Source organism: Micromys minutus, assembly GCF_963924665.1.
Source record: "Micromys minutus genome assembly, chromosome: 24".
NCBI lineage: Eukaryota > Metazoa > Chordata > Mammalia > Rodentia > Muridae > Micromys > Micromys minutus.
In genome coordinates, this window is record NC_137959.1 from 4,436,846 (window position 1) to 4,450,130 (window position 13,285).

At 49.4% G+C, this 13,285-nt stretch overlaps 1 protein-coding gene across 1 annotated transcript in view; it reads left to right on the forward strand.

The window, feature by feature from the left end:
• The first annotated feature begins 1,076 nt into the window (after nucleotides 1-1,076).
• ZNF827 (zinc finger protein 827) overlaps nucleotides 1,077-13,285 on the forward strand; it is a 152,554-nt gene continuing 140,345 nt past the window's right edge. The window contains exon 1 of the mRNA XM_080937496.1: nucleotides 1,077-1,354. Coding sequence (XP_080793622.1) covers nucleotides 1,312-1,354 — 43 coding nt within the window. The 5' untranslated portion in view covers nucleotides 1,077-1,311. The remainder of the gene's footprint in view (nucleotides 1,355-13,285) is intronic.

The window sequence follows — 13,285 nt, forward strand, 5'->3', positions numbered from 1 at the left end:
CACTAGAGTCGCTTCAGGGTAAGCCTCAGCGACCTGGGTCCTAGGAGGGAAGTGACTTACAGCAGTCAAGATCACTGTGAGCACTGTAGGAATATCCCTGCGGTAGCTGAGTCAACCCTCAGGGGTGACCTAATCTTAAGTTTTAAGTTTTCCTCTTCCTCAAGGACCTGTAATTTTGTAATTTTCGTTTAGGCTGAATTTTTAAATGTTAACTCCACCAGACCCTCCACCAGACCCATCCCACCATCCCCTGATCCCGCCCTATGCTATCTTTTAATTAAAAAAAAAAAAGATTTATTTCCATCGGGCTGTTTTAAGAGCATGTGTGAAAGAGTCTGTAACCTCCAGACTCAAGGTGATGGGGTGAGAGAGTCACTCTTTCGGTTACAAAAGCCTGGGGAATTTTATACAGAACCAAACGTAGTTTAACACACAAAAGAAAGTGGTTAGTGCAATCTATTTCCTTTAAAAAAAATCTGTAAAATAATGTTTCAAGTGTGGGGGGGACACTTTTCCACCCCCCCCTTGATTGGGCGACTAGCGGGATAAATTCGAAGAAGTCCATCCCACCCCCGCACGCGCGCCCCCCATTCTTTCCAGACAGAGCAGTTGTAAATGCGAGGCTGAGTCCGCCCTGAGAGCCTTAGGGCACCTTCCTCTTTGCGGAGTGTGTGTGTGTGTGTGTGTGTGTGTGTGTGTGTGTGTGTGTGTGTGCGCGCGCGCGCGCGTGTCTAGCTCTCGCTCTTTCCCTCAGTCTGTGCTCGCGTGTGTGTGTGTGTGTGTGTGTGTGTGTGTGTGTGTGTGTGACAGAGAGAGAGAGCGCGAGAGGAGAGCGAGAGAGCGAGCTGTGAGCTGTGCTGCCGCCGCCGCTGCCCTTTGATCCCGACATTAGTGTTAGGGGCTCGGAGACACAGCGCGCGGCCATAGACACCGCCGCACCGGCGCTCATTTATTTATACCTCCCATCACACGCGAGCACAGGACACACGCACACTCACACCTATTAGATCCGTTTCCATTGAAGAATATTACGCTCGGGGACAAGCCAGGTGCACGACCAAAAAATTTTTTTTTCAAAAAGGAAAAAAAAAAAAGAAAGAAAGAAAGAAAGGAAAGAAAGAAAAGAAGAAAACCCCTCTTCTGGCTCCAGGAAACAAGCTTCAACCCATTGCACTCACCGGAGAGAAGGGGTTTCCCCCTGCCCGCCCCCCAACTACCTCCCCGCTCCTGCCAGTGTCTGCCTGTCTGCCCCCACGGGGGTTTATTTGATCTCACATTAACCAAGGAGGAGAATGTGAGAAAAGGGGGAAAATGCCCAGGAGGAAGCAGGAGCAGCCCAAGCGCCTTCCCTCACGTAAGTCATCCCTTCTCCACCTCCTCTCGTGCCATTTTCTCGCCCTCCCTCTCTTCTTTCCCCTCCGCAGCCTCCGCCGTTGTTTTCTGCATTAGTTTAGGGTTACAGAGGTGAAACTGACAAAGACACAGCCCGGGTTACTCCTCGTTTAGGTCTATGCCGAGGCAGCCATGTTGGTGATGATCAGCCCCGTGCCCTTTCTATTCTCTCTCTCTCTCTTTTTCTTTCTTTCTCTCGCCCCCCTCTTTTTTTTCCTTGAGATCGGGCTTTTCCCCCCTTTCCCTCCCCCTCCTCACTCCGGGTTGCGGGGGAGGGGGCGAGAGGAGGGAGGAGGGGAGTAGTGTGGATGCCGGATTTTGTCGCGGGTGGGGGGAGGTGGGAGAGGTTGCAATCTTGAAAAAAAAAAAAAAAAAGAAATTCCGTGTGGATCCCGGTGCATAGGGGTGCGGGGTTGGGACGCGCGCCGGGCCGAGGCCGTGACATGGCGATTGGGGGGTGTCGGGGCGAGGGCGCGCGGCCTCCCGCCAGGCTGGGGACCGGAGAGGTCGGTCTCCGGCTAAAGGTTGCGCCGGGGTGGGTCGGCCCCGGAGCCGCGGGCGGCTAGAGCCGGAGGCGGAGGTGGAGGCGGCGGCGGAGGGGGAGCCAGGGGCGGACGAGGAGGGTGTGGGGGCGCCGGGGGGCGCGGGCGGCCGATCGGGGGGCGAGGCCGGGCAGCCGGGCGGATGTGGGGTGCGGGAGCCGCGCCGAGGCTGAGGCGAGGCAGCCAGGGCGGCGCGCGGCGCGCGAGGTCCCTGCAGAGCCGAGGGGAGGGCGGAGCAGGGCTCCCGGCCGCAATAAAATGCGGGGTCAGGCGGAGCAGACGGAGCCGGGGCGACGCGGGCTCGCAGAGCCCCCTCCCCGGCCTGCCCGAGCAGAGTCCGGGACTAAAGTGCATCCCAGCCCTCCCGGCCCTGGCCACACACGCCAACTGGAGACTCGCGCCGGGCTGCGCGGCCGGGTCCCCGTCCCCTCCTCCACCCGCGCCTCGGGTCCCTCCGCGCCGCCCTCCCGCTTTTCTTTGCGAGACTCTTAACTTTTCCCCCACTCCCTCTCGGGCTCCCCCTCGTCCCCCCCCCAACCCCCCCAAGCTCTCTCCGCTCGGAGTGTTCCGAGATGCTGCTGAAGCTAAAAGTGAAGGAGAAAGAAGCAACTAAAAATATCCCCCCCGGGGCCGCCGGGCTCCTTGAATGCAGGGGAGAGGGGGCAGGGGAGAAGGCGTGGGGCGGGGTGGCGGGAGGAGGGGACGCGGGAGGCGCCGGAGGGAGGGGTCGGGGGAGACGGAGGGTCAGTTTCTCCTCTCCCCCCCCCCCCCCCCCCGCTCCCCTCTCCTGGGCGGCTTGGCGCTGCTCGGAGCCCGATCCTGCAAAACCCGGGCTGGGGGCGGGAGCGGAGCCGGAGCGCCCGCCCGCGCGGGTGTCAGGCCGACGTGGTCGGTCACCTGAAGTTCACGGAGGGTGGGGGAAGGGTTAAGGTTATGGTGTCTCGGGTTGTGTGTGAGCGAGTGTGTTTCCGCCGCAGACTGGCGAGCGCGATCGATCTCCCCCCTCGCGAAATCTCCGCGGCGGTGCCCACGCCAGGGGGCCGCGGGGCAGCTGTGGCCCGGGCGGGCGCGTTGGCACCGGGAGTGGCGAGCAAGGGCACGCGCGGGCAGTCTGCTCCGCAAACATTCCTCTTTTCTTCCCCCTTCCCGGTACGCAAGGAGTCGACGCGCAGGGCTAGGGTTGTGCTTCTTTCCCCTTCCTTTAGGGAGAGAGAGAGAAATGCCCCCGTGCAGTCCTTTCTTCGCCTGCCCGCTAGAGGTTCTGAGGATAATATCACATATGTAATATATATGCACATAAAATCACTCGCAGGCGGCTGCGAGTGTAGGAAAATTTTGTGCGAGGAGGAGAAGGCGGCGCAGTCGGGGCGGGCGAGGCGGGAGGCTCCGCGCTGCGATTCACAGAAAACTCGCAGCAGTTGGTGGAAGTGTGCGTGCACATGGCCGGGCCGGGTTTCCCTCTGGCTCGGACGCGCGTGGGCAGCGAGAGGGGAGGCTGGTGTCCCGGGCGGGCGCCACCGCGGGAGGCATGCCCCGCTCGCACAAAATGGGCTTCAGTGTTCTCTGCGAACTTGCCCTTAGATGGCAACTTTGGGAGCTGATGAGCTTGTACGCGAAAGCCGGGGCGGCGAGGTTACTTGGTCATTTCCCTTTCTTCTCTTCTCCCCCTGCTTAAAAAAAAAAAAAAATGTTGGCGGGGTTAGAGGGAGGGTGGGAGAGAAGGATTTATCAGTTTCGGCTGAGACGGCTGGAACGCCGCCCCTCCCGTGGTGTGCAGCCGGGCAGCTGCAGCCTGCCCTGCCGGTGACCTTGACCCTGACCTCCTGCGACTACCCTCTGTCTGAGAGGAAATTCAGGCTCCATTTTAGCTCCGGTGTCTGGTGGGCCTCTCCCGCGGGTTGCTGCCTGTTGATGAAGTTTTATTTTGAGAGTGGGCTTCCTCCTCGTTCTCAGATTGAGTACTGTTATCTACTGAAGAAAAATCGCCTTCCTCTTGCAGTCACATTAAGCCACTTTAACCTAAGAAAAAAGCAATTTACTTTTGGAAGCACAGTAACCGGTCCTGCCTTCACCCCTCCCCCTTCTTTTTAAGGGAAGCCTTAATTTGTAAAGCGTTTCCACCTCTTTTTGTTTTGAATGGATTTGTGTGTGTGTGTGTGTGTGTGTGTGTGTGTGTTCATGTGTGCTGCCTTTTCTAAGCGGGGTTAACACGTGTTTTATAAGCAATTTACATTTTGACTGAGAGCAATTTCTGGGCAAATGGTGTATTTCCAAGTCAGTCATAGTAACCCAGGGCTAGCTGAGAGCCAGGCGAGGATCCTGGAAACTTGAAACTGATTTACAGACATAAAGCATACCGATTTGGGTAAAAAAAAAAAAGAATGTTAGTTTCCATTTACTACAGAATGTAATTGTAGACTTAAGGCCTAACTTTCAATACTGAACTATTTTCTTATTTGTGTGTGGGAAAAGGGCTCCTTCACCAGAGAACTATGCTGCATTAAGGTTAAAATGCAGTTGAGTTTTGGGATTAAAGGTGCCTGTTAGAAGTCATCTTGGAGTTTAAAGAAGTTATATAGAGACAAACCTAAAATTTGCCCTGCTCTCCCCGGGGTGATCTGTTTTGTAGGAGAGGCAAGGGGGTGGTTTAATGAATAAACTGGGAGATTTAAATTGATTTCAAGGTAGTGGGGCCTTTCTGAGTAAATGAAGTTATTAAAGCTGCTATTGATGCGTTGATTTAAGGATTGATAGAACTTATAAACATTAAGAAGTGCAGCATGAGTGTGTGTGAATTTGTAGAACAAATTTAGAATGTAGAATTCAAACACTGTTTGAATTTGTAGGACAGTTGAAATACTCTCCATTTTCACTAGTAATCTTGGCCCTTGCACCCCCAGCAATGGGGCTAAAGAGTTGCAGAACACACACTGTTACCACACACAGATGTTTTCTGAGAGTGCAGTCTTTATCTCACGTTAGACGGAACTATCTAGGAACAGTCTGGCCCGGCAAAGCCCACTGTCTTCCCACAGTACAGACACCAGGGAACCTGGATGGTCCACCCTAGAGTGGATTAGTCCTGGAAATCCAAGCGAGCACTTGGTATTATCTGATACCAACCAAGTCTGGGGTGAGCCTTGGCTCCTGGCACAGAGAACTAGCAATTCCCCAGGCTGCTCTGGCCTGCTAGGGTTTCCTAGCTCCTTCTGTTCAGCTAGACACCCCTGGGACTGTTCAGAACCCAATTAGCTTTGGAGATGGGCGAGACTTTAACCTGAGACTACTAACCTTAGCTTTGGGTTTCTGATTTAAAATTCTACAGTCATTTTCTTCTGGGACTCAAAAGTAAAGGGAGGAGGGGAGTATGTGAGCATACGTGTGTCATGTTTATGTTTCATGGGATGTCTCATATATACTAGAAAAAAGTGCTGTGTCCTATGAAGATGCATTGGTCTTTCTATCTGCCTGTCACAGAGGTCTGTAGTAACTTTTGAAAATCCCACCCAGTCAAGGATGTTAAGCTGATATATTTGAGGGGTAGATTTAAATTTATTATTCAAAATAAAGGCCTTGATTTCTTGGCTTAACACACTAATTTTCATTTAGGGACTTAAATGTGACTCAACTGCTGTGGATGGCTTTTTCACAAAAGTTCTTCCATTAGTAAAGTCCAGAGCCATGTTTGAGAGAATGGGCTAGAGGTCCTATGAGCTGAACCAGGTACCTGTCGCCATCAGAATCCCAAAGAGTGTAACCTAAGAAGGTCTGTCAGCTAAGAAAGGGAAGCTGGTTCCAGGATGGTGTGGCCTTTCAAGCATTGTTACATTTGGGATCATGAGGCTAAGAGGGATAGGTTCAGGGAGGTCGTTTAAAGCATTTACGGCATCTGTATGTCCGTTACCAAAGGGAATCAGCACTTTAAGATCTCACCATTAGCATCTGTTCAGCCATGCGAACACAAGTTTGGATTCTGTTAGACTTATCAGTGGGAATTTGCCTGATAGCTACTCCCCAGGGGAAGCAGGAGGAAAAGTTAGCAAAACGGTTGTTTCTCAGTCCAGGGCTCTCCCTCCTTCCTGGGCCATGGGTCAGAGCAGAGCAGGTTAGAGTGTTCTTCATTAACAAAGTGTTAACAAACTCAGCTCCCCAGTAAAACCGGGAAGCAAACTGACCAGACAGCAACTGAGTCCTTTATGTTTCATGAGCCCCTGACCCTATCTCTGTCTCTGTCTCTCTGTGTCTCTGTCTCTGTCTCTGTCTCTCTCTCTCTCTCTCTCTCCCTCTCTCTTTGTGTGTGTGTGTGTGTGTGTGTGTGTGTGTGTGTGTGTGTGTGTGTGTGGTCTGCTTTTATTTCTTACTAAATTTTGCAGTGACCAAGCACTATGTCCTGACTAACCCATGGGAAAGCATTCAGTCTGAAGTAGGAGATCTTACAGTGCGTGTTAGGCAGGTCTAATGATTCTGATAAATCTAATGATTCTGGGGATCATTGGTATCTGCTCCCAAAAAGAGCATCCATGCATCCTTTGGACTGTAAGGGGACGGTCGCAAGGGCTTCCTGTGAAAATACAGAAGATGGCTCAAAAATCACATCCCCTCTAATGCTTCAAAATAGTTTCTAATAAAAAAATTGATTTTTAATTTATCTGTGCTGCTATCTCGCTCTGGAGACTACACAGCTGGTGCGGGTTGACAAGTCTCTCCACAAAGTGTTAATAAATCATGCTGGAGAAGTCTGAATTGGACCGCTTTCTGCTCGCATGAGTACCGCTGCACATTTGAATGATCTCTGTCAGAGGAGTTTGAGAGAGGTTTTGAGACGATCTCTTCTTGGAGAGAGGTGCAAGAATCAGATGGGCAGTCGTGTGCCCAAAGGTGAGTGTGCGCTGGGCTACCCAGGCGGGCTCCTGGGTCACAGTTGTTTTAAGACATTAAGGAGTCTTACTAATTACTGTCCACACAGATTTGTAGATAAAGCTCTGTTAGAAATAGGTGGTGCTGGCCTGGGTTGCCAAGGTGGCTTACTTCGTAATTCCATAGCTGTGGATTTTGGTTGTGTCTGCACACACCAAGTTTCACAAAATGGAAAAAGTTCTGTCATCGTGAGCTACTAGCTCTGTTCTCGCTTGTCAGATGACCAGCCAGTGTCCTAGCTAATTGGGATTGCTGTAGGGAGACACCTTGGGTCAGGGACTTTACTAAACAACCCATTTCCTTTATTCTGAAAACTGTCAAGGTAGAAAAGTTCAAAGTCAAGATGACCACAGGTTCTGTGCTATATAGTGAAGACGCCCATCGGCCGGCTAACAACACGGCCTTAGGCGTACTCCCACTGTGGAAGGCGTGACTAAACTGCCCGGGGCATCTTTCATCATGGTTCTGCCCTTTGACCCTACTCACCCTGGCAAGACGTTCCTCCTAATACCATCATACCAGGGATGAGGTTCCGATGTAGGTATATAGGATGTAAAGATTTCAGACTATAGCCCAAGTCTGCAGGAAAGGATGAAGGTGCTCACATTGCTACACTGTGTGAAGTTTGCTTAGTACCTCTGACCGGTCACCAAGGCCATCAGCAAGGACCGAATGTCACCATATTACTGCAGTAGGGTTAATATGTCCCTTAGCCCTCATTCGAAGCAGCCCTGCTCCCCATTCTTCATTTTTAGATTCCTAGTGGAGTTTTAGGGTCCAAGAGATAAAAAAAAAAAAAAAAAAAAAAAAACACTACAAGCTGGTGTCGACCTTCCTATTCTGAGTGATATATTAGTAATTTTTCAGTCATTTAATCAGACTGGTGGAAAACCAAGATAGGGAGAGTATGTGTGACCTACAGAATGGGACTTTGGATACATTAACGGGTTTCTAGCATGAGAATTTACTAGGTGGCGGGCTTTGTGGTAAAGGAATAGATTTGGGTTTTTACTTACTGGAAATAAGTCCAGGGCTTAGTTATGGTAAGGTGTGTGTGTGTGTGTGTGTGTGTGTGAATGCGCACACTGCATGTGCCCATGCATTCTTTTGACTTCATTACTTATTTTGGCCTTGTAATGTACTCTGAAAACCCCACGTTGGGGTCAGCCTTGAGAGGGCTGCTAGCACCTCCTTACCCTCAGTCTCTGCTGCCTCCTACTTGGGAAGGTGTAGCTTGGTAATTCACACTGTCTAGGGCTAAGTGTACAAAACGCTTTATGGCTCATAGTAGCTGGGATGTCTTCTGTCATATTTCATAAGAAAATAATATGCAAAGCACAGACCTTGCAAACAGCCGAGGCCGCTTGGTGGGCTGAGGTTCCGAGCCACTGTCTCCTGTTTGTTGAAGAGTGAGTTTGGTATTTCTACCCTCTGTCTGAAAATTATATTTCTTATGATACTGTAAAACAGTGTATGAGTAAGTGTCAAAGTGGAAGATTGTTTGATGCTCTTGTACCTCCCACTGACCCACCTTGGACAGAACAGATTTAGATCCAAGCGGCTTCATAGGTTTAAATCCAACTTGAGCTTGACATTAATCTTAAGTAACATGGTTTATATTGCTGTTTGTTTCTGTTCTAAAAGTCATATTCATAGCATGTGCACGCATACACACACACACACACACACACAAACACACACTGTATTGTGGCTAACTTTATGAAGTGCACAGTGAAACCCACCCATCATCTGAGGTCAGAATGTGACCATTAGCAACTCTGCTTTTGAAATAGTGACCTAGGGTTATATTCAATGCAAGTGGACTGAGTCTACATGCCTAAAGAGGATATTTTCTTCAACTGTCCAGTCCCTACTAATTAAAACAAACAACAAAAATCAAACAAACAACAATAAAAATAACCCAGCCTTTACCACCAAAGTTCTGCAAAGATCCCTGGTTCTTTTTTAACCAGGTGGTCTCTGCCTATATAATTTAAAGAAAACCCAGCCGTTGAAAGACAAAGCTCAGTGGACAGGTTGCCTAGCACCGTAGGGCCTGGGTTCCCTTTCTAGTGCTGGCACAGAAGAACCCACTTAGCCAAGTTCTCTCTACCAGTAAAGAATCGATCGACAGGCCTCTGAGTGTGTGAAACCAACCTTGCTAACTTCAGCCTTTTTCTGCTAATTTCTTCATAGGTCAGAAAAATTAGACCCCCCCTTAGAAGTGGGGTGTGTGAGGAAAGGAACAAAAGCAAGGTGAGAGAGAGGTGTGGGTCTCGGGGAGCTGTTTGGAGTGCTCTGAAGGAGTCGGCCTTCAAAGGGGACTGAGGAAGGCCAGGGGAAACGGTCTTTTATGTGATGGATCAGCGGCACTCAACTTTATCTGAGCCTTTGAAACAAGCTGCTGCACTTGTGGAGAAGGATAGATTTTTCTCAACTCAGAGTCTGGTGGTGGGTTTTAAAAAGCTCGTTTGGTAATGAGATGGAGAAAACATCCTGGTGACTTTGGCCTCTTCTCCTTTCGCTGTATACTGTGTAAGTAAAGCGAAAACAAAGGGTCCATGTGCTTGAGAGGTGTGTAACCTGTTGTGCAGGGCTGTTGAGATCCCAGCTCTGCCACGCAATCTGTGTGACCTTGGACAACTGACTTACCTTCTCTGTTATCCAGTTTCTTCTTCTCTACTGATAGCAGCCACATCAGGAGCACTGAAACACATTTGAGTATTGCATGTACAGAATCATGCCATATTAGTGCCTGACACGGAATAAACAGGATGTACAGTGAGCATACGTAATGTCCTCATGATTAGGTGGTGATTAGATGAACATTTTGCCTCAAGCTCTGACGGTGGTTTCAGTGATTTTAATTTTTGTTCTTTTTTCATAGATCTCATTAGTAGATGAGTAGTAACAATATAATATGATAAAGTTCATTTATGAAGCTATTATTGTAGGGCTTGACTAACACTTATTCAGTAGGCCAACAATGTTATAACAGGCTGTTGCTAAAGGAACGAGTTCCTTTGTGTGTGTGATTTGGCCAAAATTGTATCTAAGTTGTGTAATAACCATATGAATTATGACAGGTCTTTACTCGAAGGTAAGGACAATGAATCGTATTACGGTGACCTCCGGTGAAACTTCAGGGAGGATAGACGTTTAATGAAGGTCTGTTAGTCATTCATTCAGCGGCAATGTGTGGACTGAAATGACGGAAAGGAAACTGACACTGGGCTCTCCATATGTCATATGGGTCATAGTTCAAAGTTTGCACAAGTTGGAGACACACAGTCTGCTGTTTCTAATCTCAAGGAACCAGTCCAAGGGAGCATTTCCCATGGATCTTAAGTAAAGTCTTGAGGGGTGTGTGCTGCATGATTGTTCACGCTGAAGGTCACAGACAGGTGCCACACTAGCATGTTCTGCCCTGCACAGTATGTTTAAAAACTTCATACAGAAATTTGGATATTGGAAGCTTTACACACATGGGGTGGGGTGGAAGGTAGAGGGAGGGAAAGGGGGAAAGGGAGGGAAAGGGAGAGGGGGGGGAGGGAGAGAGGGGGGAGGGAGGGAGGGAGGGAGGGAGGGTGGGTGGGGAGGGAGGGAGGGAGAGACAGAGAGAGAGGGTGAACACTTGGAAGAGCAAGCAGCACAGACCCACCTCCCCACATGGCTGCAATCTGCTGCAGTCAGTGGGGCCGTCCATTCCCTGGGCATGTGCTCATCAAGCTTGCCACAGCTCCTGCTACTCAGCCACCATGTCCCCATATGCATGTACACCTGCCCACCTCCCCCAAGTCTCTTCCCTTGACATCCCTGAAGGCATTTGGACTAGAGACTGTTCTGTGTTCTGAAGCATTTTTTGATCTTTTAATTTAGCACCGTGTCAAAGGTACTGCGAGCCATATTGCAGGGTGGAGTTCAAGAAGCGGTGCAAGGCAGGGGTTCAGGCCCCGGCTGTGCCACGTTTAGCTAATGACAGTAGCAAGTGGCTCTGTCTGTTTTCCTCACTTCAACATGGTTGGAGCAGGTTCCAAGGGGACTGAGCTCCTGTACATGGATTTTTATTTGCGTATGGAATGTACGTAATACATGCTGGCAGTATTTACACATGTGAGTTCCGTTCTCATCCTAGCTTAGGGGTTCAGGGGTTTCTCACACTGTGCTTGGAAAATCTTGCTTGCCCCCAAGTTTCTGATCACTGCCAGGCAGTTCAATAGTTCTTATGAGTTCTTATGTGTGGCGGGCATTACATGGGGATGTATTGAAGTTGGGGATTCCTGAGTTAGCCAGGATTATCCCACTCTGGGGTGACCACTCTGGGGTGATGTCATCCCCGCCACCAAGACATGAGATGCTGGGCCCAGACCGGTTAGTGACCATACTTTGTTAGATCTTAAAACTGGAACCTGAGTAACCGGCTCCAGCTTGTCCAGGCTGGAGCACAAAGACCTGGAGAAGAACCATGCTGGTCAGAAGAATGGATTCACGGGTGTCTACCCCACCCACAGACTGGTCTCACTTTCCCACCCAGGCCTCTCTGCCGTCTGAGGCCTAGGAAGAGTCATTTAGCTTCTGTACTACTTCTGTAATTCCATCTTGTACTAATACTCTGTTAGGCTGACATTTTGTTTATGGTATGCTTTTGGTTCCGGAAGTCATTTCTCTGGGGTCATCTGCTTACAAAGCACGGGGAGAACAGATTTCCCTGGTTGTTGGCAGAAGGGAGAAACCGAGTCAGAGAGAAGAGCAGCTCCAGGTTAATGCATCAGCTCTATCACAGGGCCGAGGACGGTGAGATCTTCCCGGGTCTCCCTGTTTGAGTCACCTTTGTCCCTTCACCCCAGTGCAGACCTCGGCTACTGATAGAACACTTGGATTTGCATGGTTCATGAAAACTGTCACTACTGACATCTCTTTCCTTCGAGATTCTAGATCTGGGCTTTTGACATTAGTCAAAGTGGTGTGCAGTGCACTTTGGGGGCCTAACTCCCATGTTCCCTAGAGCGTGTGCTGTCTGTGGGATGGACTAGAACCAGACTTCCCTTCTGCCCTGGTTTGGTTCTTCCTGCCCAGCATGCCCCGTTAGAGCAGGAACCACAGCTGTATGTAGGAGGAAAGAGCATTAGGGAGACACAATGCTCCACAAAGTGTTTCTGAACTGTTTTCTTGCTTTCTGATAACTGTGGAAGGAGAAACTTCACATTGGGTGGATTAGATCGCTTGCCTGTCCCGCCATATATCCAGACTGACCTTGAACTCACTACACCATCCTGGCCTTGTACTCAGGATCTTTTGCTTCTCTTGTGCTGGGATCATACACGTGCCCCACCATGCCCAGTTTACAAGTGCTTTAGGTAGGAATCCCATGGTCTTCATAAAGCTGGAACCAGAGAAAACTTTGATGTGAGGGCCTGTTGTGAATAACAAACAGAAAGCAATCCATCTCTGAAACAGAGATCGTGTCCATGTGAGGAAGCTGGTTCAGCCGCCTGTCAGGAGCGCTTGCCTAGGGAGGTCTGGGGGTTTGGAGCAGGATGGAAAGACATGTGGATGGACCTGTATTGGCTTTGGGGGGATGGTGCTGGAGAGGCAACTCAGGATTTGTGTGCCCCAGAATGTGTTCTGCCACAGAATCCCATCCCTTTCAACCCATTATTTTAAAGTTTTATTTAATGTATGTGAATATTTTGCCCTTGTTATGATAGAATTGTGACTCAAATCCAGACAGACCACACCAGGTCAATGCAGTTACACGTGAGAGAGGTTTATTGTGGGGGACGGAGACAAGGGGGGTGAGAGAGAGAAAAGGGGAAAAGAGAGAGAAGAAGGAGAAGAGGCGAAGGTCAGGAAGGGTCTGCCTTTTATTTAGGCTGTAATGTAACCACTTGCGGGTAAAGGTGGGAGGTAAATCAAATGGATGCTGGGAATGTATAGCGATTGCCATGGTAACAGATGTGCGGGTTCCTGTCGCCTATGGGTGACATCATTCCTGGGTTTGGAGGTGATCTGTAACCCACCGTAAAGCCGGTTCCTGGTACCAACAGCCCTCATTTATGTATGTGCTCTGTGTGATCGCACAGTGTAGTAACCCACAGAGCTTGAAACAAGTCTTCGGTCCCCCGGAATTGGAATTACAGATGGTTGGTTGTGAGCCACCATGTGGATGCTGGGAATTTAATTTAGGTCCTCAGCAAAAGCAACAAGTGTACGTAACAGCTGAACTATGTCTCCAGCCCCTTATATTGGCTTTTAATGAAAATGCAGCACATGCCTAATATAACTAATTAACACTAGATATAAATGTTTAAAATGTGTTACGCTCTTTTCTCCCAGCTTCCATCTGCACTGTAATCAAGAAATAATACTTAAAATTCAGCCTCGGTTTGGAATATTTGCACATAGTTGCTTTACGGGATTTAAGGACTGCTTTC